Here is a 26,291-nt window from a genome sequence, read left to right on the forward strand (position 1 = left end):
CATCTAATGACTGATAAAGACCAAACTTGGCACACAGAGCCCCCATGACCCACTCTATATTCTGCTGCTGTTTGTAGGAGGATGGGCCATGGATGATGGGACTTCAAGTACCTTCACTCACTTCCTGAAAATAATGCAGCCGTTATCCAAAGACCAATAAAGACCAAACTTGGCATACAGAACCACCATTACCCACTTTCTCTAATAACCCGGGCAACGCCGGGTCCCCAAGCTAGTATACAAATAAAATGAGTTTCAGTACAACACAAACAAGTCAACAGAAGACATTCCTTGTAAACCTTCACAATTGAGATCAAACTCAGCAATAGAACTATTATCTTATTTAAAACAAATGAAATTCTGTTGTAGCATTTGGCATCTCAGAGTCTCATTTTTTAATTCTTGTAGCCACAGTTAAAAACAAAATAGTGTCTGATTTTTAAAAACTCCGCAACAACACAGTATTATTATCCCATAGAAATCATCATAGGAGCTCTGGTAGCATTTGCTATGTGAATAGTTAACATTTATTATTAATTGATACTCTAATTAAAGCCACGCTAGTGCTTTCCATTAGCTTACTCTCAAATTTTTACAGAGCTGTCCGTCTGGTTTTAATCAAAACCAAATGGCAATCCAAGTTCCCAGGCTGGAACAGCTCAGAGGAAATCATTCAGAGAAGGCAGAAGAAAGCAGGAAAGATAAACAGCAGATAGTTTCACCAAATCTGTATCGCATGGAGGATGTAGATCCTGTGGGCTGCTCCAGAGATATGATTCCGGCACCCTGTCAGACTGCAAAAGAGTAGTTACAAATGTTCTGTGTCAGCTGAATTCTAATATGATCAAGATGGAGTCTATACGCACGCTTCTATAACTTTGGATCTGTGAGGCTCTAGAGAATACTCCATAGAGGTAATACGCTATATACGTGTAGACTGTGGCTGCCTTTATATGCAATGGCATTCTTTTCTCTTCATTCTCATTGGCTAAAGAGCTCACTGGCAAAGCTTCGTCTTTGAGTTATATTTGCAAAGGCTGCAATTGTATTATCTATCCATCTTGCCTCTTTTTTTCCCTCTCCTCCTGTGCAATTCTTTGCTCAATAGAGTAGGGGGGAAAACGTCTTTAAAGCATGGCAATATCTTCTTTCAAGCTAATTTCCTTAGATGTGGTTCATTTATTATTCAAGAGAATTAAAGAGATATTTGGAATGCTTTCAAAGTTATTGTTTTATATGGGCTCAAGCGGTAGAAACAAAGTATTAACATAGAGAAGTCATAAAATTGGGGACTGGAGATATAAATATCCAGAGGCAGAGTTTCGTCAAATGCACTGTATCCAGATTTTCTGCCATTCCTGTTCTCTCTCTCTCTCACACACACACACACACACACACACACACACACTTACTTTCACATGCCTACTACTCAACAGCAGGAAATACTTTTGAAGCAATCTGGGCCTGGTTCTTTGAGGCCCCATCTCACAAAACATCAGTCTGCATTTAGTAGACAGAAGTAACTAGGGAAAGCTTGGTAGAATTCCATTTCGTTGAGGCTCCCTCCAGCTGCAGAATGTGTTTTGGTCAGAATCACACATATAGAGCAAAAGTGCTGAGAATAGAGCAATGATCTCAGCAATGAAATCCGAACTTTATGCTTGCGGAGGCTGAGAGAAATTCTGGGTGGGTTCTTTTCCCCCCACTTTCCCTTCTCTCTTTTTTGTGTACACAGCCAAAGCATTTTGAGGAGTAATTTTGACTATTTACAACTTGGCATTTTCACGAGTTAAATCTGCAAGTTTTAAAACTTTTTTTAAAAAAAGCTAATAAGCTGCTTTCAGCTATGCATACATTTTCTGGAATCTGTTAGACAAAATGCCAGGACTCTTTAATGAAGCTTTCTGCACTGAGGATTGCATTCGTATAGCCGGAATGGGGAAAAAACACAGTAAGTGAAATATTGCATGCCATCAGTGTCTTTAAATATGGATACATGCATGGATAAGAGATCTGAATTTTTCTATGTTTTTATTTTTCTATGTTTTTATTTTGTTAAAAATGGAAATATTTTACTTACTGTTGATATCTATTGCAAATGACACTTGCAAGATTTTAGTGTGTATGCTTTGCATTGGCTATAGAAACAAAAAGTTGGAATGTATTTTGCATTTTTCCTCGTTAACAATAAGAAGGGAGAGTTTGGGGTAAAAAAGTGGCATCACTCTTTAATTTACAGTCCTACAGAAGTCTTCAGAAGGAAGTCCTATTAAGTTCATGTTCACAGATAAATGTGCATAGGATTGCATCCTTGGCTGTTTATAACAGCCACCTGAGTTTGGTTCCATATAATTTTGTGATCTTAAGTGTGACTCCAATGCAAGATCATGATATCAAGTTGTGAAATGTGTCAGTCCTATATAGACTGTCAAATGTCAAAAGGAATTCAGGCAGAATTCCGATACAGGAGGTTAGGAAGTAGAGCCACCCCAGAACTCTGTGGGGCTTACTTCTGAGAAAATGCTCTTAATGCTAAATTCAGAAAATCTTTTTCATGACATATATCAGCTGTCATTTTAAAGAAGGAGGGAATTACTACAGAATTAACGCTACCTCTACTGCAGCTTAATATTTTGATTCCAAATTCTCTTTGGATATTTCCATAGAGCAAAACATTATTCCATTCCAACCCTGTATGAAACCATAATAGAGATGGTATATCATACATACATACTAGTCACAGAGGAGATGTGTGCAAGAATTCCAACCAGTGATGGATGATGGAGTTGATGAAATGATAGTGAGTAGGCTTGGTTTCAACAAAAATGGTTGAAAACCTGTTTCAGATGTAGGGGGCGCTGGTGGTTCGATTCTAAAGTCACTTCCAGTTTTTTTTAAAAAAAAAATCAAAACTTTCCAAAACTTCCAAAACTTCCGAATTGCTTCGTTAATGGCAGACACATGTGCGCAGTAAGAAATAAACAGCACTGGAACTGAGGAAACTTCATTGGATTCTCCATCCCTCGTTTTTAGACTATTCCTGATGAAACTTGCTACAATGGTAGAACACATGGACCACTGTTAGCTCACCAAATTTCATAACCTTTGACTTATCCATGGATTTTTGGCGAATTTTCAAAGTTTTATAAAAAGCATTTTTAATAATAAAGAATATCTGTTCCTGGTTTGAAAATGTTATTTCCTGTTTCATTGGGTGGTCTTTACTTTGAAAGTAGCTGTTCTACTCCAGAAACTTTGTTTATGTGGCACAAACTGTGTTAAATTGGTGCAGAACAGAAATCACAGTACAGACCCCATCAAGGGACATCTAGACTGATCCCCTTCTTCTGGGCAGAAAGGCACCATCCAAACTCTCCTGACATCTATTTGCTTCCTCTACTGAGTTAGTGGGAACTCTCAAGACACATCCATCCATTTATTCCTATTTGCAGATGCAATCAATCATTTTATTTCATCATTACTTACTGACGTAAAGGGAGGGCTGGCTGGCTGTGGTGGGTTATCCCAGTGCCTTGTTCATGGGTATTCGGTCAAAGTGAGTTATTGGTTTTTAAGCAGTTTATGTTCCCTTGGCTTTGCAAAAGTTGGTTGTTGCTTTGCTGCCTTCTTTAGACACTTTGGCTAATGAGCAGCAAGGCAATTGGGGCCTGGCCTTCACAAACTATGACAATGGCTGTGCTTTGCCATGCCCATCTCATCCCTCTCTTGCATCGCCGGGGAGGGAAAGCATGAGATTTTAAAGCTTTTTAGGCTTTAGCAAAGTTACCTAATGGTTCTGAAAATTAAAATAACCTTGGGAGACATTTGAACATTATGGAATATTGCTGTTAAAAAAAGGTTAGTGGTTCAGATTCGGATTTGCTTCTCCCACCTTTCCTGCATGGTTCAAAACTGCTTCGAAAGTCAAAAGTCGGAAGTTTTTTACGACTTTCAGGCTCTTCCGAATGAACCTATCCAACCCTAATATTGAGTCATCTACTTCTGAAAGAATCCTCAAACTATTATGCTTAAAGATAGGTGATTCTGGTTTTAAAAATGCAATTCACAGCCATTCCCCACTCTTTTTCAGCATAAAATTCTGCATAAAATGTACAAGGAGTGATATATGTTTCCCTTTCAGTTATAATAATGCAGTATCAGTTACTGGATACAAATTTTTCATCCATCCCTATCCCATTGTATTTAATTTCCATAAAAGCCAAGCTGGCAGGTAATCCTTTTACAGCTTCAGCCAAATTGTCATTTCTTACATTTATATATTCGACATAATCCATGGCTCCATATTGCCTTTTTTCCCAATCCTGAGACTCAACATTCATATTGTACAGAAGTTAAATTATAATGTGTTGCTAGAATTAAAAGCAATTTAAAAACAGCTATTTTTAACAAACACATCCAAAAAGATAATGGAGCACATTATTAAAGGCACTTTCCTGATTGGCAAAGAATTCTCAAAGTCTGGTCAACATAAAGCATTTCACCTGCCTATGGAAGGATTGCAGGGAGACTGCCAAAATAGCCTTTCTAGGAAGTGAGTTTTGAAGCCTTTTCCCTTCTCCATTTCTTGCCCTGTCTTGTGCTTTTTGCCAGTAAGTTTCAGAGGACACATTTTATAAGCCAAATAAGTCAAAATTGTAAATTGTGATCAGAGGATGTGTGCCAGTATACTTAGCCTGTGTTATTTATTATAAATATGTAATTTGGATTGCCTTAAAGACCAATCTGGATTATTTTGGCATTTCCTCTACTTGATCTTTTATAATGGAAGGTTTCTTTGCAAGCTGTGTATAAGTAATATATAAAGACCATAGTTCAACTGGTATTCCTTATATAGAATACAGTTAGTTTGATCCACAATACCTCCAAAGTTTACAGGAATTCTAAGGCTTCACCTTGAGATCTTGGAGAGTCAATTCTTCAGCCTTCCACAACTTGGTGCTAGCTAAAGGTTTGTCCTACCATTTCAAAGAGCTTCAGCCAGCAACACAAATAGTCAATGGTGATTGCTACTATAACTAATTAAACTTCTGGAGAACATCAGGTTGTGAAAGTGTAGACTAAAGGCCATTAGGTTAGAGCACACCTGTCAAATGCAAGACCAGCAGGCCAAATCCAGCCCACTGCATCATTTTTAATGGTCCACAAGATTTGAATGCCAGGACAACATAGTTACATTCATCCAGTCTTACAATTACAAATAGCCCTTTGAAGGCACCATAAGGTTGATGTGGCCCTCAGTGAAAATGACTTGGGTTAGAGGGTCAACTTTGTCTGGGGAAGGTAGATATGATGTTGAAGATAATATTTTTGGTGCACATAAAACTTTACTCTCTTTCTGCAATATGGTATCCTCCAGCTGGATTGTACTACAGTTCCCATCTCTGAAGCCCACCATGAAAAATCACAGTCCTTGCTCAAACAGTCTGAGGATAATGAAGTTGCCCGAATCAGTTTGAACAAAAAAGATTTGTAGTATTCGATGGGCCATTTTATATAATTTCCAAAAATGGATCAGGGAGGAGGGAGCCAAAAGTGTCCAGCAAATTGTCCCATTTCTTTTGGAAATATTCCCTAGGCTCCTCCTCCAGAGAGGGCCCTGTTGAGAACTCACTTTCCGAGCAGCACTTGCATAAGGAAGGCAGTCTCTGAGTTCCTCTCAGAGCGTGATGGGATTTGAAGTTTTTCTATCTCTCTGTTTCTCAGTTAATAAAAGGCCTGGTTGTATTCATTCTCTGATTGACTGATGATGGTACAACGAGCCAACTACAATTCCCAGAACCCTCTCTTGCAGTTTGTCTTATTTTAAAAAATGTTATGGTTAAAACTTAAAATAATTCTTAAAAAATCAGTAGATCGGTGAATTGTTTTGAAACTTGGCAGGCCTGCAGTTGTAAATGAGATCTAAAACTGAGGTATGTCCCATGCAGATATACCTTAAAATGACTGAAGATTGGGCTTTTTAAGTTTTCCACTGTAACCAATGGGCCAAATCTTTGCTGAATGAAAATGGCAATAGCCCTCTTGATTCGAGTAACTTCCCAGTAAACAGAATGAGGAGTCATCTGACAATAGGCCCTGAAACAGGATGCCTTTTGGCTGAACTGCATGCCCCTATTCATCAACACAGTTTGGAAGGGATCGGATTAGGGATGGCATCATTAAATACCTATAACATGGATAGTGGTAGCTCTAGGAAGAAATCATTGTCCTAAAAACAAGTTATCGCCTATGTTGTGTTATTTGTAGCCAAACTATTTGGAAAGTTTATTTCATCCAAATAATATTTTCCTCTTAAAATAAGCTGTTTCCTCTTTCAGAAGCATTCCATTTTGCAAATTTTCCCAAGAGTCAGCATTTCTTCACCTGCATAAAAATTGGATATTCCAGCCTTCCTTACTGGAAATGTTAGCTTAAGCCTCATCTCAGTTAAACAGCTGGGTAAATTTTGGCAACTGTTTTCGGCCATTGAAAATGTATCATAAAAATGTCGTGAATGCTCACTCTCTTTGGAAAGCATGCAATTATTGACATTTCAAAATCAAATGCCAATACTATTTCTGTAATTATGTGTTGTACAAATCTGTCTCACCTATGCTACCAATGAAATCATTTTCAACACTGAGTCAACATGTATACTTGGTGATGACAACCCTTGTCAGCAATTATTCAGTTCTTTAGTGCATCACAGGACCACATTGTATGGATTTAGGATGAATTCCTGCACCATATATTAATTGATTTCCTTAATAAGAGATGTAATTCTGCAGGCAGTAGGGGAACGGGATTCCCCACATTAAAACCCCAGAGTGTTAATATGAAAAGTGAGGGAAAGTTAGAAAAGAGAGAGACTACATTACAAGTTTTCAGAATTAATCAAGGAAACCAATGCCTTGGGCTTGTAGGACCTGTGCAGGGCTGTTGGTGACAATGTGTCTTGCACGTCTCTCAACCATAGGTATGTCATAGGTTGAAACTGATAGTAATTAAGTCCCAGCAGCCTAACAGGGATGTAATTCTTCACTAACTTCTCGTTCTCATTAGTAACTAGTCATTTTAACAATTTATCTTCTTGCTAGAAAGAATTCTTCAAAAATTGTAGTTTTCCAAGACTTATGTATTCTATGCAGAAATTTCAGTCTCCCAAATGCTCTAGTTGGGGACTCACACTGTACTAAATTTATACTTACTGTTTGCACAGCAAACAGTGTCTTCTGTGTAGGAAACAGTTATTTTGCAGAAATATTATGTTCTTCTACAAAATGCTATTTACTATAAAGAAGATGCTGTTTTCTAAACACAGTGTGCTTGAACTGTAAAGATTATCATCTGTCTAGGATTTTGCTCATCAGAGTTTCCCAATGCTTGAGATATATGTTTTTTCTACAGTTTTGGAATATTTCCCAAAACAGTGCCCCACAGTATCCATAGGGGTTTGGTTCCAAGAATCTCTATGGGCATCAAGATCAATAAATCCTGAAGTCCTATTATAGAGCCTGAGAATTTGTGAAATGATGGGTCTCTACAGTAGAGTATGTCTAGGAATCAGCGTGGTGCTCAGCATATGCCAAAATCAACCTTTAAAGGTAAAGGTTTCCCCGATGTTAAGTCTAATTGTGTCCAACTCGGGGGGGGGGGGGATTCACTTCAATTTCTAAGTCAAAGAGCTGGCATTGTCCATAGACACCTCCAAGGTCAGGTGGTCAGCATGACTGCATGAAGCACTGTTACCTTCCTGCAGAAGCAGTACCTATTGATGTACTCACATTTGCATGTTTTCAAACTGCTAGTTTGGCAGAAGCTGGGGCTAACAATGGGAGCTCACCCAGCTCCCTGGACTTGAACCACCAACATTTTGGTCAGCAAGTTCAGCAGCTCAATAGTTTAACCTGCTGCGCCACCAGGGGGCCCAAAATCAAGTTTTAGTATGTATATATGTGTGTGTGTGTGTGTCTGTGTCTGTGTCTGTGTCTGTGTGCTTAAATACAAGGATACAGAATCTTTTAATACAAAGGACCAGCAGTATTCTTTCCATAACTATACCAGAGCAAACAGAGTGAATGATGAGGAAATCTGGGAGCTGCAATACAACATCAGCAAGGTTGCATGCTCCCTACCCTTGATCTAGATTAAACCCATTGAAATCAACAGGAAGTTATGCCAGTATATCTCACAAAGTTACTTGGCACACAGAAGACTGGGCAACTTGGAAGGCACTGAGCAGACTGCACTCTGGCACCACGAGATGCAGAGCCAACCTTAAGAAATAGAGCCGCAAAGTGAAGTCCATGTGTGAGTGTGGAGAAGAGCAAACCACAGACCACCTACTACAATGCAACCTGAGCCTCGCCACATGCACAATGGAGGACCTTCTTATAGTAACACCAGAGGCATTCCAAGTGGCCAGCTACTGGTCAAAGGACATTTAATATAATGCCAAGTTTTTTAAACTTTGTGTTTTCTCAAATACATCACAACTGTACCTTGGTTTGCTCTTGATACAATAAATACATTTCTCACAAATTGGATTCCAACTTAATTTCACCGTTAGGTGTTTATCTGCAATTACTCTAGTGTGTAAGTGTTACACAGGAATCATTTGTTAAAGAAACTTCATATTCTGAAACATCTTATTTTTAAAGGTTAGATAAAACATTCACATAAAATTCCAACAAACCAATTTCTTAGTTGAATGAGTGAGTCTCCCAAGATCTCCATATCTCATCAACAGACAGTAAAATATCATGAAATCAATTTTTGAAATATTTGAACATCAAGGGACCTAAAAAATTACCTCTAAGGACTAGATGGCCTAGATTCTTGTAAGAAAAGAGAAGTCTTAAGAAACCACAAGGCAAGACTGAAATATTGAGCAAAATCATCTTTCCGTACATGATTTGTGGCTGGCAAAGAAAGAGATAAACCACCACCTCTTGTGGCTTGTTTCATGTTTAAGGTAGGAATTATATGAATCACACAGAGAGACGTCAGTAATTTGGAAAACAAAAATAGAAGATATAACTGCATGCATAAGGAAGCATAAGGCAAGTGATGTTCTGTGCTAAGAGTTACAAACATTTAAAAAAACATTACTGTTATAATCTGTAAATGTGAATTCTGTGCAGAGAAGAGAAATAAGGAATTGAGTTGGCAAGATACTTGTTGAAACTTCCATTTTATTCTATGTTTCATTACTCAGGGACATATACAGAATTCACATCCTTCTCACTTTATTTTCACAAGTAGGTTAGGCTGAGAAAGGTGGTGACTGGCCTAAGATCGCCCTGTGAGTTTCATGGGGAATTAATGCACTTTGATGTCACTTTAATTGCCATAGGTCAATACTATGGAATAATGGGAGTTGTCATTTTACAACTTCTTAGAATCATATAATCATAGAGTTGGAAGAGACCTTGTGGGCCATCCAGTCCAAACCCCTGCCAAGAAGCAGGAAAATCACATTCAAATCACCCCCAACAGATGGCCATCAAGCTTCTGTTTAAAAGCTTCCAAAGAAGTAGCCTCCACCACACTCCGGGGCAGAGAGTTCTACTGCTGAACGGCTCTCACAGTCTGGAAGTTCTCCCTAATGTTCAGATGGAATCTCCTTTCTTGTAGTTTGAAGCCATTGTTCCACGTCCTAGTCTCCTGGGCAGCAGAAAACAAGCTTGCTCCCTCCTCCCTATGACTTCCTATCACATATTTATAAAATGGCTATCATGTCTCCTCTCAGCCTTCTCTTCTTCAGGCTAAAAATGCCCAGCTCTTTAAACCACTCCTCATAGGGCTTGTTCTCCAGAACCTTGATCATTTTAGTCGCCCTCATCTGGACACATTCCAGTTTGTCAACATCTCCCTTCAATTGCGGTGCCCAGATTTTTTGTCTTCTTTGCAAAGAGTGCTAGGGCATTACCCTATCATTGCCATGAATTGGCAGTTAAAGTAATATCCAACTGCATTAATTCTGCAGTGTAGATGCACCCTACATCTCCCAAATCCAGTCCAATCACTTCATTGGCTCCTAGTGAACAAGTAAAGATATGGTAAGCCGAAAAACTGATGCTGGGCTTGTAGGAAACAGAACAGTGAAAGAGAAAACAATTAAAAAGGGAGGTGTCTCTCAAAGGCAAACTGGACCATGAAAAAGAAACTGCCAGTGATATCATGGAAATTCTAGCACTCTTTGGGAAAAATTGGAAAGTGGTCATTTGATTTCATTTAGGCTAAGTGTCTTCACTGTATATTTAGGAATTAGAAAACTTTGGAACAATTAGCAGCCACTGCCAGGCCTGAGGAATTATAAGAATACGGGCAGTCCCCAAGTTACGAACAAAATAGGTTCTGTAGGTTTGTTCTTAAGCTGAATTTGTATGTAAATCAGAACAGATACATTTTAAGTGTAACTCCAGCCCTCCAGCCCCCCTCTCTCTCTTCTCTCTCTCTCTCTCTCTCTCTCTGTGTGTGTGTGTGTGTGTGTGTGTGTATGGGCAGTGCAAAATTTCATTTGTGCCTCGTTTGTCATATCTATTTTGTAAGATTTGTACATTTGAATCGATAGTAAGAAATGTGAGGGGCAAAAATGTAAGGGGCCAAAAAACCCTTAAGATTCAAAACACTGAACTATGACTTTCAGTGATGTAAGTCTCATAAGTTGCTCCAGGTCTCCGTCACGGGCACCACTTCTCCCCCAAAATGGCTGGGTTTGGTTCCCCCAAAGGGCCCTGAAGAGGATGGTGAGGACGGAGTGGAGGGAGAAGCCCCACTCTTTTTCCAAAGGTGGCATAAAGGGGGGCCTGGGTTGACAGGCACATGGGGGGAAGACATGCAATGACTGGGCAAGGAAGCAGCCCCTCTAGCACATGGCCAAACCAGAGAGAGACAGTCAGAGATTACAGTTACACAAAGGCTGTACACACATGAAGTGTGCAAAATTCTGGAAAATGTAGTTTAGGGCAGGGCTTTTGAATTCCCTGCCACAGAGGCCCTTTCCCAAACTACATATCACAGAATTCTTCTTACTGCCTTGTGCCTCCTCCTTCTTCTCCTCCCTGAAAGTTTTGTTGGGAGGAAACCTATGTTCATTCTCTAAAGGGATTTTGAAATAAAAGGCGGTTGTTGATAGTTGAATCATCCCTGTGAGGTAGGCAAAGTTGAGAGACAGTAACTCCAAAGCTTACCTAGTGGGTCTCCTATTATTATTATTATTAATAATATTAATATTATTATTATTTATTGTTGTTGCTATTTCAAAGAATGGATGTACATCTGTTGGGACTGCTTTAACTGTGCTTTTCCTCCATGGCAGAAGTACATTGGACTGGATGGCCCCTGGGGGTCTTCCAGTGAAACAGTACTGTTAAGTTTATGTTGGTTAAAATTCCCTAAAAATCAGTGGATGCACAAATCTTTCTAAAACTTTAGGGAATTATGCCTTGGTTATGTTGTATTATTGAAAATAGAAATTCAAGGATTTTTTAGTTTCTTCATAAAAAAATAAAATTACCAAAAATAGCGAATTCTGAAACTTGGAGGAAGGGGAGTAACAGTGGTAAATGGGTTCTACCATTGTAGCAAGTTTCATCCCAATAGCTCTAAAAGTGAGGGAGAAAGGGGGCCCAGAAGCTCCCCCCTCCCTTGTGGCTATGAAAAAGTAGCAACAATTCATTATATAAATATAGTTATGATACAGATAAATTGTCAGGTATAATCTGATTTATCTGCTGCTAGATAGAAAAGGAAACCAGTCAATATGAAGCCATCCCTCCTGCAGCTGCTAAAGTGTGGGATTGGGTAGGAGACCCCTATGCTGGGGGAGAGGAATTCCACAAGCTTATCCACCCTAGAAACACCAAAAATTCTCGCCTCAGTCTCTGTGGGCACAAGAGAACCATAAAAAAATCTATTCGTTTGTGATAGCGACTAAATTGGGGCATGGTGTGTGTGGCGTGAAATGCAGTAGCATTGCTTCTGTTAGATTCAAAGTTCCCCCAAATGGAATCACATTCCAATATCTGATGTGAATCATGTGAGTCTTGAAGCAAGCAGAAGGGATATTTGTTTTGTTTTTAAAAGTACATAGAGATTGGGATAGAAAGTAGAAGGAGAGGCACATGCCTTAGTGGGGCAACGGGCAGAGTCTCCAATGGCAAAACTGAGGGATTATGTTGGAGCCAACTATTTAATAATGTGGCTGAAAATCTTCCCTTGCAAGGTCTAAATATACCTTTTACTCCTTGTTGGCTGGAAGGATTGATGACAATTTGTCATCTAACCCACTGCTTCTTAAACTGTGGGTCCCAATGCTAAATGGGGTACCCTTGGCTCAGTGTTAGGGTCTGGAAAAAATGGCAAAAAAAGGTCCCTAGTAGAAAAATGTAAAAACAAAAACTCTGATCTCAACCAACAGTAGAAGCACGACTGTGCTCCTGCCTTTGCTGGAACAAACTGGCAGGGCTTCGAAGAACGCAGTGGATTCTCCATCCCTTGAATTATCCTGCCCACATTTGGGATTACTCTGCAATTCATTGCCGTATCATATAAACACATTTTAAAACCCTGGCATTTACAACCCTGCTGTCTTTTGATTTTGAACACATGGACATAAATGCTCAAGACGGCGCAGAGTTCTGCTTCAGAACCAGAGCTACCAGGATTTCTACTTAAAACTTGGCACAGACTCGCTGTCAGTCTCTAGGGAATTATTTATCCTGTCTTACCTTAGATTTCCTGTCTGCGTGTAATAAAATGAACCATGCTACTGTTGTCTGACTGACTGACTGACTTGTTTATCCAGCGAGCTGAAATTCTCCCAGAGGATGTCATGGGTGTCAAACTATTTAGCCGCAATTATTAGCTTTGTGTATAAATACAGGCTCAGCAGTTGGTACATGTTTGAGAAGAGGCATCTCTTTAGAAGCATCATCATAATTTATAAGTAAAAAAAAATAAAATTTGGCAAGTGTTTTATCCCTTTTCCTGGTAAAGGTGAAAATATATTATTTATTTATTTCGCATATTTGTATCCCGTCAGTCTCACCCCCAGAGGGGGACTTAGGGCAGCTTCGCAACAGGCATTCATTCAATTGCAACAATAGTAATAAATGATAAAAGCAATTGAAACAATTTGTTAATGCTGAGCTCAATTCAAAGTGCTAGTCTTGATCTGTAAAGCCCTTTACGGTTCTGACCCAGCTTACTTGTCCGAACGCATTTCTCTCTATGTCCCGCCTCACAGTTTAAGATCATCCAGGGAGACCCTGCTCTCACTCCCACCAGCGTCAAAAATACGTCTGGTGGGGACGAGAAACAGGGCCTTCTCGGCTGTGGCCCCCACCTATGGAACTTGCTTCCCACCAAGGTAAGATCAGCTTCATCCCTCCTGTCTTTTAGGAAGAAATTGAAGTTGTGGTTTTGGTTCCAGGCTTTTGGACAGCAGACATAAATAGCACTTTGGATTGGGAATTTGACTGGAATGGTGATATGGCTGTTAATACTGTTTTTATTGTTTAAATTAATGTTTTATTATTGTTTCTATCATTTTAATTGTTCTATTGCTTAGTTATCAAATTGTTGCCAAATATAAGCCATCCTGAGTCCCCCTTCGGGGGTTGAGAAGTTACGGGATAGAAATACTGGAAATAAGCCCAGACATCCAATAAATTGCACATTAAAGGGCAGGGGGTATATTTTAGAACATACAGTTTCAGCTTCATGCTTTGGCCACTGAATCACACTGTCTCCTGAAAGAAACTATGGAAATGCATAATTCAGAATAACATATTCCCATTTGGAAGAATGGGAATGGGAATATGATACCCTTTAAATGTTGTTTCTTGACTTCGACTTTATAGACAAGGGAAAATGCAAACATGACATGGAAACAGGCTGGCCTTAAAGGGGGAAGCTAAAGGTATCTGAGCGTGCCAGCACTCCATTGTGAAAGTCACTTTGTCAAAGTGTGATTTACAGAGGATTAGCTGCAGGGTCATAATTCTGCGATTCTTCCAGGCTGCCTGCTTTTATACCTTCAGTCTAGTGATTTGCCAGGACAGCCTTGTGGTCTGTGTGTGCAATTGGAGCTTCCCTTGGTAGACTGAAATGACCCAGAACAAACTCAGCAGTTAATCTTCTTTATTGCTGAAATCAATAAGCAGATCCATGCTAAGTGTTGACAGTTTCCTATGCAGGCAGTCAGAAAGGAGAAGTAGCTGTTCCTTGAAGTTGAGATATGTTACAATTCAGAACATTTTCTTTTTCTGATGTTGCTGTTGATTAATAATGGGCCTTTTCCCTTCCAAGGTAGTCCTTTTTGTTTGCTTTGGTCTCTGAGTTTAATATGCAACAGAATAAATGGCTATAATCCAACATCTATTGCATTGCTGCACATCAGCCTTCTCTAGAACGTTCATTAGGGGGAGCCCAAACTCTTGCCATGGTGCCACAACAGCCCCATTGTGCCACTGCCGTTCTCCACCTATCAATGGAAGCCATGTGAGAATAGGGCTCTGTGTGGGGCTGTGCCAGCAACTAAAGGAAACCAACCTGTTTCTGCAAAGAATCAATGGGATGTTCAGTTATTAAGCTTGGAGAGGACACCAGAGGCTTCTTTTCTAGATGGAGTGTTCTGCAAAATCACCTGTGCCACAGTACAAGCTTGCCAAGGAGGGGAAAGTTACACACTTGCAAATTAAGTGTTTGAATTGTTTTAAATGTTAATGTTTAAAATAGTTTTTCAATTGAAGGCACTATTTAGTGCTTTTAAAACTTTTATACAGTTACCCGCCACGTTTGAGGGTTTATATTATTGCTTATGTTTTTTTTAAATTTTAATTGCTTGTATTGTTGTTTATTGTGTGTATTGTTGTATTTGGGCTCGGCCTCATGTAAGCCGCACCAAGTCCCTTGGGGAGATGGTAGCGGGGTACAAATAAAATATTATTATATTATTATTATTATTATTATTATTATTATTATTAAACTTTTGTAGAATGGATTATAGAATCATAGAGACCTCATGGGCCATCCAGTCCATCCCCCTATCTGTGGCTTTGATTAATATTTTCTCTTTACGTCCTCCATCATGACTCTGCAGTCAATCTTGTTGCGAAGAAGCAAATTTTAACCAAGTCCCATGCAAAAGACACACAGGCAAGAGGAAAAAGGAACAGAAATAGCTTTACTCTTATCAGCAGAGGCATAAACTTGCAGTGTTGCATACAAAATCAAACAGTGTAACAAACTTACATAGTCCTTGTAAGTAACACAGAATAAGGCTTCTTCATCTTCATTCAAATGACAGAGCAAAACATAAACCTTGAGTAAATAGCTATTCCACCATAGTGAAGAGCATTACAGCATATTGCTTATCTTCCTCAGAGTAACATATTGCTTCTCCAAACTTTATTCCAGAATCCATACAGTTATACCCCACCGGGGGTTTCCCAAATATACTGGCTGACCTACATTATCAGCTGCACATACTAATCAACAACATAAGGTTTTTCTTTAATACACACTTGATCCTGCTACGACTTACTGTAACAAATCTGACCACAGAGTCGTGCTGGAGGACCTAGTGATTTCTAGAGAGAACACTTCTCTGAACATATGTAGGTCCTCCAAGATACATTGACCACACATGCATTAATACCCGAGTGGGGGTGGGTTGGGGGGGTGTTGTTACTAAACAACATTTAGCCAAAGTGTGGGAGGAATTGGAAGGAATCAAATAAAGGGCTGGAAAACATGTGTTTAAAAGGTGCAATTTAAACCTGATTCTTCCTGAGAAACATGCACCTTTCCATGCCTCTGTATGCCAGCAGTCACGAAAAATAAATAAATAAATGCTTTTTAGGTTTCTAGGCCACAGGCAAATGCCCTAATCATTTTGGACTCCCTGAGAGTAAGAAGGTTACACAGGATCAAAGCTATTGAGAAGGGACAAAATGATGACATTGCCTTCAGATTATAATCCTACACTGTCTCATTAAATTTTCCTTCAAGTGTCCACATTTCTAGCTTTTCAGAGAGTGAGATATAGAAAAGCATTTGCTTTTGGAACTCAAATTTCTAGTGTTCTCACATTACCTTGGTAACTTTGTCGATTTCTCTAGTTTGTCTAAACTATATTTCTAAAGTCTCTGCTGCAGTTTTTAAGTTACTGCTATCAATGTGGACAATGTGGATTGTATACTCTCACCCAACCTATTCAACTTGTATGCAGAACACATCATGCAATGTTCGGGGCTTGATGAATGCAAGGCTGGGGTAAAAACATTAACAACCTTAGATATGCAGATGACACCACTTTGATGGCCGAAAGTGAGGAGGAGCTGAGGAGCCTTCTAATCAAGGTGAAAGAAGAAAGTGAAAAGCAGGGTTGCAGTTAAACATAAAAAACCAAGATTATTGCAACAAGAATTATTGACAACTGGGGAATAGAGGGAGAAAACATGGAGGCAGTGACAGACTTTGTATTTCTAGGTTCAAAGATTACTGCAGAAGCAGGCTGCAGCCAGGAAATCAGGAGACATTTACTTCTTGGGAGGAGAGCAATGTCCAATCTTGATAAAATAGTGAAGAGTAGAGACATCACACTGGCAACGAAAATCCACATAGTTAAAGTAACAGTATTTCCCATAGTCACCTACAGATGTGAAAGCTGGACCTTAGGGAGGGCTGAGTGAAGGAAGATAGAGGCTTTTGAACTGTGGTGTTGGAGGATAGTTCTGAGAGTGCCTTGGACCGGCAGAAGATCCAACCAGTCCATACTACAGGAAATAAAGCCTGACTGCTCATTGGAGGGAAGGATAGTAGAGGCAAAGATGAAGTACTTTGGCCACATCATAAGAAGAAAGGGAAGCTTAGAGAAGACAATTATGCTGGGGAAAATGGAAGGAAAAAGAAAGATGGGCTGACCAAGGACAAGATGGATGGATGGCATCCTTGAAATGACTGGATTGACCTTGAAGGAGCTGGGGGGGGGGGGGTGGCGGCCGACAGGGAGCTCTGGCGTAGGCTGGTCCATGAGGTTATGAAGAGTCGGAAACAACTGAACGAATGAACAACAACAACATCAATGTGGACAGAATTCTTATGAGGGTGTGGGCAATGGTCTCATTTCTCTCCTCTCCCATAGTTATACTGAAGTCAAATGTCTTTGCTTAGGAACTCTAGACTATTTGAAATATTTATTTCTTGTGCACATTATAATTGCAAAGCAGTAGCTGTCTCAAGAAGATTGTGGAATGTTGTGTTTCTTGTTCTCATTGCTTACATGATCTTGAATGATAGCAAATGTTGTCATAAATTCCATTATAAGGTCATCTCGGGAGATTCTGTACAGCAGCCTGTTCTAATGATTCAGATACTTGGCACAAGTTTTCTTATCATAGAGGAGCCTTAGAAAGATAAGCAAAGGAAAGAATACCATGATGGGCAAGACTTTGCAAAAGAAGTGGCTTTCTTCCTATAAGTACCAACAGACTTCTTTCATGTGACAGTGGTTGTAGCCAGAAATTCAAATTACAAAGCTATATATTTACATTTTTATAGGGATACTAGTAGCATAGGCCCCATCTACACTGCCGTATAATATTGTTCAATGCAGTTAAACTGTATTATGAAGCTGCATTATATGGCAATGTTGATGGGTCCAGAGACACGAGTAGTCAGCTAGAGAATTTCCTGATTTTGAAATGTAGTGCTAAGATGGCATAAGTATAGGTTTAAGTGGTCTCTTTTTGGTTTTTGGAACTACAGCTATAAGTAATAACTTTTAAACTTTATTTTCCAAGCATTGTTTATGTATGTGAATGCTTCTAGCACATAACAAATTGAAATATAATTCGCAATTAAGCAACTTTGCAGGGATAATAGTAAATTCAGGTGGTGCAATAGAACTCTGTCTAAAAGGCTCCAGTACCTATAGTAAAAATATCATCCACTCAATAAAATGTGCCATCTCCATTTGCTACCATGATAGTGAGATCTAGAAGAATAAAAATCAACTCGAAGTTTTCTTTTTTTAAAAAAAAGGATTACAAAACATAATGGTTTTCAACATGTTCAGGCAACATAACAAAATCAGTGAAGAATTTAGAATATATGAATAGTTCAAAATAGGGTCATTTGAAAAGCAGCTTCTCTAGACAATAATGCTATGCTCGGTTGTTTTCACAAATAGGAAATGCAGACTTGTGTTCTGTACAAAGACTCACAGGACTCGGTGGCTTTGAAACCCATGGAAATAGCTGTCTTATGACAGAGGCACTGAAGAGAGACTCATTGTCAAATGTTGGCTTGTGGAGCCTCTTGTGTTCCCATGGAGTTGTTTATAACATTCTGTTTATTTCCTTTGGGGGAGTAATCAGCAAGGAGGCTAAACTAGATTATAGCTTCTGTCTTTGTTTGAAACCCATTGCAAAACATCTTTTTAAAGTCTTTCTAAATCATACACATTGTTAGTTTGGAAAATATTCTTTTCATATGTACTATTTTTTAATACTGAAACCACCAATTAATTCTTCTTTTTTAAAACAAAATTAACAGATATGCAAGAGGTAAAACTATCTGCGGAGAAGCTTGCCGAAGCAATGATGTTTCTTCTGATCCTGGTCATATTCAATTTTGGGACCTGTTGCTAAAGTACTATGACATGTCTCTAGCAATAAGAAAAAGGAGCTGGGAGGAGCATGTGACCCAATGGAGGACTTCACCTTTTGGTTCTATTGATTCTAGTATATTGTGCAGGCATGGCCTAGTAGCTGACAACTTGCAAGAAAGCATGGAAAAGAATGGACTCCAAAGTGAAGGCTGGAAAGAGAAAAGCGCTTCCTTGCCTGATTGTTGTCATAGTGGAGAGCTGATAGGTTCGCCCTCAAAGCTGCTCGGTAATGTGTCCAAGGAGGTTGATGAGAATGATAATCATCAAGGGGAAGAAGAATTTCTGTCTCTAGAAGCTAGCACGGAAACTTTGGTCAATTTTTCCATTGGGAGTGATTATGATGACGACGATGGCAATGATGAGAATGACACTGAGATCAGTCTCACAACAGAGAAAGTCCAACACACATTTGTTCAGGCTGAAGAGGAATTGTCAACTGGAAGGGACAGTGTAAAATATGATGAAGCCGAGTCCTTCCACCCAAAAGTGGAAGCAAGGAAAGAATCCTATCACACCTCTGAACCAAATCAAAAAATAGATGAACCTAATTATGAGACATATTCCAAAACAGTGGAAGAAGAGGAGACCATATACAATAGCAGAGAAGAAAGTCTGGAATATCATTACAATAGCTCCTTTAAAAACAAAGACACCTTGGGGGAAAATGGATGTGATCTTCCAAATGTGGAGATATATGTGCCTGAAGATACGACAGTGGATCATGTTGTTGTTGCTGCTCAACAGTTCAAAAACTCAGATGCTCCTAATGCTGAGATGGAAAAAAATGGTACCAGACTTTTACCTGATGAGCCTTCTTCTGCTCAGACAAGTGACAATCTTGTTGTTACTAGAGATTCCAGTGATTGTTCTTGTTCCCTGTCAGAGAAAAATGGTTTAGATGAAAATGGCTTTGCAAGCTCCCAGAATGAATGTATCACACGTGCAGAAAGTTTGACTGAGTTTGGGAATAAAGAAGCCACACAGCAGCCTCCAGAGGGTCAAGTCGTACTACGCAAAAGAAAGGTAGGATATGTTAAAAGTTGAAGAAGGCACTTTGGTTTACTAAAAATGTAGGAAGTGTGAGTACACATGTATTTTTTGTCATAGAGAATTAGTAATGTGTTAGTGGAGGAGATGGAGTTGAGCCTAGTGACTCTATTGTCAATGGAATGGTTAATCTACTGTATATACTTGTGTATAAGTCAACCTGATGTATACCTCATGAGCAGGTTTTGAGATCAAATTTATTATGACTTATGGATAAGGTTGAGGGTTATTCCATGGAGAGGGCCAAGCAGGCATTCAAAAAAGGCCAGAAGCAGTGCCATGATAAAAAGAGATGAGGGGGTTTACGCTTCTTTTAGGTTCTCCTAGAACAAACTAAGCTCGTTTCTTTTGTCACTCTACTCAAATAAGAGGATGGTTCCTTTTTTGGATGTGTTAAGGATCAGCACTCATATTGGCCCATGGATAAGTCAACCCAATTGGGGGGGGGGTGCTTAAATTTCTATACTTACACATGAGTATATGGGGTATTTTCTTAATGTAGAATATGCATGTTTTTAAACTCTACCCCTAAATAGGTTCAGCCCCTTAGATAACCCATTTCAAGTTTAGATTGAGACCTGGAATGAATCCACTACCCTGTTGCCATACAAGCCACTGGCCACCACTGATTTTGTTATTGGGTTTTCTTGTGTTGCTGGGTCTGGCTGTTAATCTCTCTGGAATCTTTTTCATTTTACTCCTGACCTCTTACCTTCTAACATCCACTTGGACTAATGATTCTGTAAATTTCTACCAGTAATGAGTCACCAGAAACCATGAAGATTAGCCTTCTTTTCAAAACACCCTGATGTTTATTTATTATTTATTTCACATATTTATATCCCGTCCTTCTCACTCCTGAAGGGAGACTCAGGGCGACTTCACAACAGGCATTCATTCAATGCCAATAACAGTAATAAATGATAAAGGTAATTAAAACTGTTTGTTAATGCTTTAAAATTACTAAAACATTGTTTAAATCATGCAAGTTCGAAATCATAGTCCCAGTCAGTCCATTGTCATTCACACAAATTGCATCTCATTCTAAATTGCTGTCTTTACTGTTCAAATGCTTGATCCCATAACCAGGTTTTGAGTTTCATTCTAACTGATAAGAGGAAGGGGGACAATTTAATGTCAATGGGTAGAGAGTTCCACGGGCAAAGGGGCTACCACTGAGAAGACCCTGTCTCTCGTCTCCACTACTCGGGTTTGCGAAGATGGTGGGACTGAGAGCAGGGTCTCTCCTGTTGATCTTAGATTTCGCGATGATTCATAGCAGGACTAACATTCAGACAGGTAAGCTGAGCCAGAACCGTTCAAGGCTTTATATTACAATCACAAATCTTGATAGCCTGTATTTAGCACTACCTAAAAGGTGACCTTGGGCAAATGACATTCTCTCATCTTCATAGGAAGACAAAAGCAAACACTCTCTGAGCAAATCTTACCAAGAAACCAATATCAGATGTGTGAGGGAATGGCAAAGGAAGAAAGACAGTTTCAAGGAGCATACATGGATCTGACACATAAGCACACACATATACACCTTTTTCTTCTAACAGAGGAAAGGGAAGTCATTTAAAATGTCTAATGACACAATCTCTTCTCAGTCCCCAAATCCTTATTCATGAGGCAGAATTAATCTTACTTCCAGCTGCAATACAGGATTAAATTGAATGTCACTCTTTCTTTAGCTGTGCTATTCAAAGCTGGGTTCAAAGGCAGAAAAGCCTATAGTTAAAATCTTCAAATATTCACTATTTGATGATAGCAGCCAGAGAACACTGATATTTCCTATTTACTTGTGCTAAACTCCTGTGCAGGAAGAAGAATTATGACATTCAACCTCATCATACAGGTTAATTTGCTCGCTGCACGCTGCTTGTTCTCCCCTTTTGACATGGAGCCCATTACACAATGTATATCTACTTCCAGTGGGGCTCCATGGCAAAACGGGAGAGCAAGCAGTGTACTTCGCCACAGCAGAAATATGGGAGGTTTCCTGTGTTGCCTTTGCAAAAATGGGGGGAAGCTGGGTGTAAATGTGGCCAGTGGTAAGTCACTGTGGTAAGATGATATGGGACAATGGGTTCTCCATGCTCCTCACTGGGACCCCATGGATTCGCCTGACCTTAATGTGATATGGTCCATTGTTGTTGTTGTGTAACTTCTGAATTATGGCAACTGTAAGGCAGGTTCCACTCTGGGAGAAAGGTGCCATATATATGCAATCAATCAGTTAACCAATAATTAATAAGAGACACTTGAAAATCCTGTAAGAACAAGTAATAAGGGACTTCTGTCAACCCTAACAGTAGATACTTAGATGATCCCTCGCTGTCCGGATAGGATTGTCTTCCAAGATCGGTGTATTGGCAGTGGGTATGTAGGTGACTATGGAGCCCTATTCTTGATCTGCATGTTCTCCCGCAGTGAGGGCATTGGTTTCCAGGTGGAAGGCGGTCCCAGTCGGAGTTGGCTTGATGTGCCTTCCTCTTGGCACATTTCTCTCTTTTGCCCTCCATTCGTGCCTCATCCAATTCTACGGCACTGCTGGTCACAGCTGACCTCCAGCTGGAGTGGTCAAGGGCCAGGGCTTCCCAGTTCTCAGTGTCTATGCCAGAGTTCTTAAGGTTGGCTTTGAGCCCATCTTTAAATCTCTTTTCCTGCCCACCAACATTCTGTTTCCCACTCTTGAGTTCGGAGTAGAGCAACTGCTTTGGGAGACAGTGGTCGGGCATCCGGACAATGTGGCCGGTCCAACAGAGTTGATGGCGAAGGACCATCATTCCAATGCTGGGGGTCTTTGCTTCTTCCAGCACGCTGACATTTGTCAATAAATAATAAGAGACACTTGCAAATCCTGTAAGAACAAGTGAGGGACACAAATTATAATAAGGTACTTCTGTCAGCCCTAACAGTAGATGAGATTAACAGCATTATGATTTTCAGTCTGCTCAGGGAACAAAACAAAAAAAGCTGATTCTCTATGCCTCTTCAAATTAGCAGCAAAGGCATTCTTCCAAGTGGAAAATGCTCAGTTTCAGTTTTAGTGCATCTGTATTGTATACATCCATGTTTTGTATCAGTCTGGGAACCTTTCTATTTCATTCTCACAAGAACCCCCCCCCCCTTTTTTTTAAAAAATGCATTTTGGATATATTTAAATGTATACATGTGTGCACCATTTTCCACTGAGTAAAGTCTATCTGTCCAATGCTCAAATGCATGTACTTTTAGCATGTTTAAAGTGTAGTAATTGTTTTTTTCTGAATCCCACAAGAGGTGATGCAAGTGATTTCAGAAACAGCACAATTTGTCTTGCAACAAATAGGTCCATCTGTTGAGAAATATTAACCCAAAGGATTTTTTTTCTATCTCTTCTCCAAACTCCTTCCTAACAGTAACACCCACTGCCAAACATGTCACATTATTAGCCTGACCTTTCCTCTCATGTGTACTTCTGGTTGACATTAAAACTTCTCAAATTTTTTATTGTAGTTTAAATTGACTAAGATTTTGTTAGAAGAATCTGGTGCTGATGATAAGCATTTGATGGCTTCTTTCACAATGAGCTTAAGAATTTCATTTCTACAGTGGATACAGTTATTTCTTATCCCAAATACTTCATGACTAAACCTCAATGTGAGCAATAGAAAGCACATGCGTGATAACAACAATTTCCCAAAGGTTAGAGGAGTTACTTTTTGGACTATAGCCCCAGAATCCCTCAGCTAACATAGCCAATTCTAGTCTCCCAAAAACTGTTGGGTTTTTTTTTTGTCCCTAAGCTCTGCAATTTTCATCTGTCTAAAAGACCTCTGGTTACCAACCAACATGATAGACTGCATGCAAAGGAATGGTGAATTACAACTATCTCTTGTTCATTATCCTTCCCTATTTCATGGAAGAAGGTAGCTGTCTAGGAAAAATTAGAAAGCAGGAAAAGCCTCTTTTTTCTGAAAGGATAACAGATAAAAGTATTTCTCTGAAAAAGAAATGGAAAAATCACATTTTAGGTTGCACTAACTTAAAATGTTTGCAGTACGATTCAGTTTAATGTATTTAGATTAACTGTATCATCTGTGCTTGGAATTCACACAAACACAATCATAAATATTATCGCTGTCTGTTTGGAAGCTAAGGAATGTTATCCCACGGACCTCAGCCATGTTTGGATGGAAACGTGATGGATTCCAAACAATCTGAAAAAGAATTTCAAACAAGTGCCCAAGGAAACATAACCACTAACAAGATGATTCCAGGCCACTACAGTACAATCTTTATGCAAATTTGAATCCTGACACATTTTTGCGACAGGAGGCAGCTATAAATTTTAAAGACTGCCAATTTTGTCTAGACTGCAAACCCAAGAACTACACTGCAACTGTTGTGCATCAAGTCAGGAAACTCTTAGGTTTCAGCTGCCTAAAATGGTAATAAATGCTGTTTTGTACGTGGCTTTATCCACATGTCTTGACTAGTATCAAGGCATTAACGTAACTGAGGTATAGCTGCTTCCTTTTTAAGTGGGTCTTGAATAGTCCCCATAGAAATCCATGTTCATGTGTGCCTACTTATCTATTGCTCCAAAGATCATACATGCAAGTTGCATTAAATCAGGGGTTGGGGTGTAGGGACCTTTTTTATCCCAAAACCCCCTGCTGGAAGGCTGGTTACTTGACTATCTGCACACAGAAGTACCAGAGTCTGGAAGTTACCTTTTGTGACAACACTTCCCTTAATTTCCCAGCCAGCATGGGCAATGTTGGGGGATTCTGTCAAAGTCAAAGTTATAACATGGAAACATACATTAAAATGCACCGAGAAGCAGAAATGTACTTTAACCAGGTGATCCTATTTATGGATACCATTTCTATTTCACTATTAAAGGCAAAGGGAAGGATCAGGATTGCAGCATCCACACCAAAATCTCTCTGTATGCAATACAAATAGCCAAGACAGATAACCACATCAGTATTCCAAGTTTCACTCCCTTTGAAAGCACTACTCTGCCTGCTATTTGTCTCCAGCTGTACTTAAAACAATGGACTTTGTTGGTTTTCTCATTATAGTCAGGGGGGAAATGTCTGATTTATGTAGATCTTTATTCATTCTAAAGATTTCTGTGGCACTTTTTTTACAAAAACACACACACACAATAAGTCTCACAAATAAAATAATGCAAAAAACTACCCCACATTAGAAATCCGTATATAATCTAACTCAACAAAGAGCAGAAATAGAATGTGCCAGACTATGGACCTCTTCACACGGGGCTAAATAGTCCAGTTTCGGTGCTTTTGGCTGGGGTTTGGCCGAGGCTTGCCAAGCACCATCAGACAACGCTCGGCAGACCTTGCCCACATTCCCCCTGAAGTGGAGGGGAAGCATCAAAAGGCGCTTCCTCCTCCATCATGGGAAAAAATGGTTTTTAGGTAGCTCAAATGGAGCTACCCACACTTTTCACACCTTTTCCCCATACTATGGGGGAAGGGCGGCACGCAATGCACATTGTTGCACATTTCTGCCCTTTATCCTATCGGATGGGGCCAGGGACAGAGCGCCAATGCACCTTGTCCCATCCCCACCATGTGATGGGGGAAGGAGGTCACCCCATGCAACTCCCTACTGGCAGTGACTGTAGGCCATGTAAAGAGGTACTATATGAGTCACAGAGTATTTCAGAATTTAAACAACAGTAAACTAGAGTGGTGAAATAAATATCTGGAGATCATTTGAAAAATAAACAAAAAAAGAAACCAAATATCTCTCTCTAGAGAGAGAGTTCAATAAACAGAGAGTTATCAGTGAAAAGAACTTTTGTGTATCATCATCAACCTGATTATATCTACTAAAAGAAATATGAGCAGGGGCACATCTACAGTGTAATGGTAATGCAATTTGACACAACTTTACCTGTCATTGAGTAATGCTATCAAATACAATGGGATCATGAGAATTGTAGTTTTACAAGGGCTTTAGCTTTTTCTGCCAGTGTGCTGGTGCATTACTAAATTACAACTGCCATGATTCCATAGCACTTAGCCAGGGCAGTTTCCAAAGCACTTTTTGTGTGAGCAGCCTAATTTCTGAATCATGACATTGCAGAGTCAGTACATTGAGTCATAGAAATCTGAGTAGGAGTCAAAGAACAAGTATTCAGTACTACACATTTCTCTTTATCAAGATGAATAACAGAAAGAATAAATCAAGAGACATAAATAAAAGGCAATATATATATTTAATCACCAAATTCTGCTTTTCCTGATGTAGAAGTGTGTGTATGTGTGTGTAACTGGCAACAATAGCTAGGAACAGAGATAATTTCCATCCAACATGATATGTGCTGAATAGATTTAAGACTGACTGATGTGTTAATTTCTTTTCTTTACTGTTTTCTGAGGAGGAGTGGAATATAAGCACATTTTGCATACATGATATCCCCATATAGTGTTTCCTGTATAGTAAACAGAATTTTCTGCATAGAATTGCTATTGATTGTATATAAAATTCTGTTTTCTATACTAAAAGAAAAACCTCCAGCCAAATATGAAAT

General features: G+C 39.4%; 1 protein-coding gene across 2 annotated transcripts in view; it reads left to right on the plus strand.

Annotated features, from left to right (window-relative positions):
* Window positions 1-660: 660 nt before the first annotated feature.
* The window catches only part of DLC1 (DLC1 Rho GTPase activating protein), a 316,025-nt gene continuing 290,394 nt past the window's right edge, over window positions 661-26,291 (plus strand). The window contains exons 1-2 of one of the 2 annotated variants that reach the window (XM_060778552.2): window positions 661-914; window positions 18,568-19,705. In XM_060778552.2, coding sequence (XP_060634535.2) covers window positions 18,674-19,705 — 1,032 coding nt within the window. In that variant the 5' untranslated portion in view covers window positions 661-914; window positions 18,568-18,673. Of the gene's footprint in view, window positions 915-1,424; window positions 1,952-18,567; window positions 19,706-26,291 lie in introns of those variants that run through there. The other variant, XM_060778551.2, reaches the window with a different exon arrangement.

The sequence above is a fragment of the Anolis sagrei genome, chromosome 5 (assembly GCF_037176765.1).
Source record: "Anolis sagrei isolate rAnoSag1 chromosome 5, rAnoSag1.mat, whole genome shotgun sequence".
Classification (NCBI taxonomy): Eukaryota; Metazoa; Chordata; class Lepidosauria; order Squamata; family Dactyloidae; genus Anolis; species Anolis sagrei.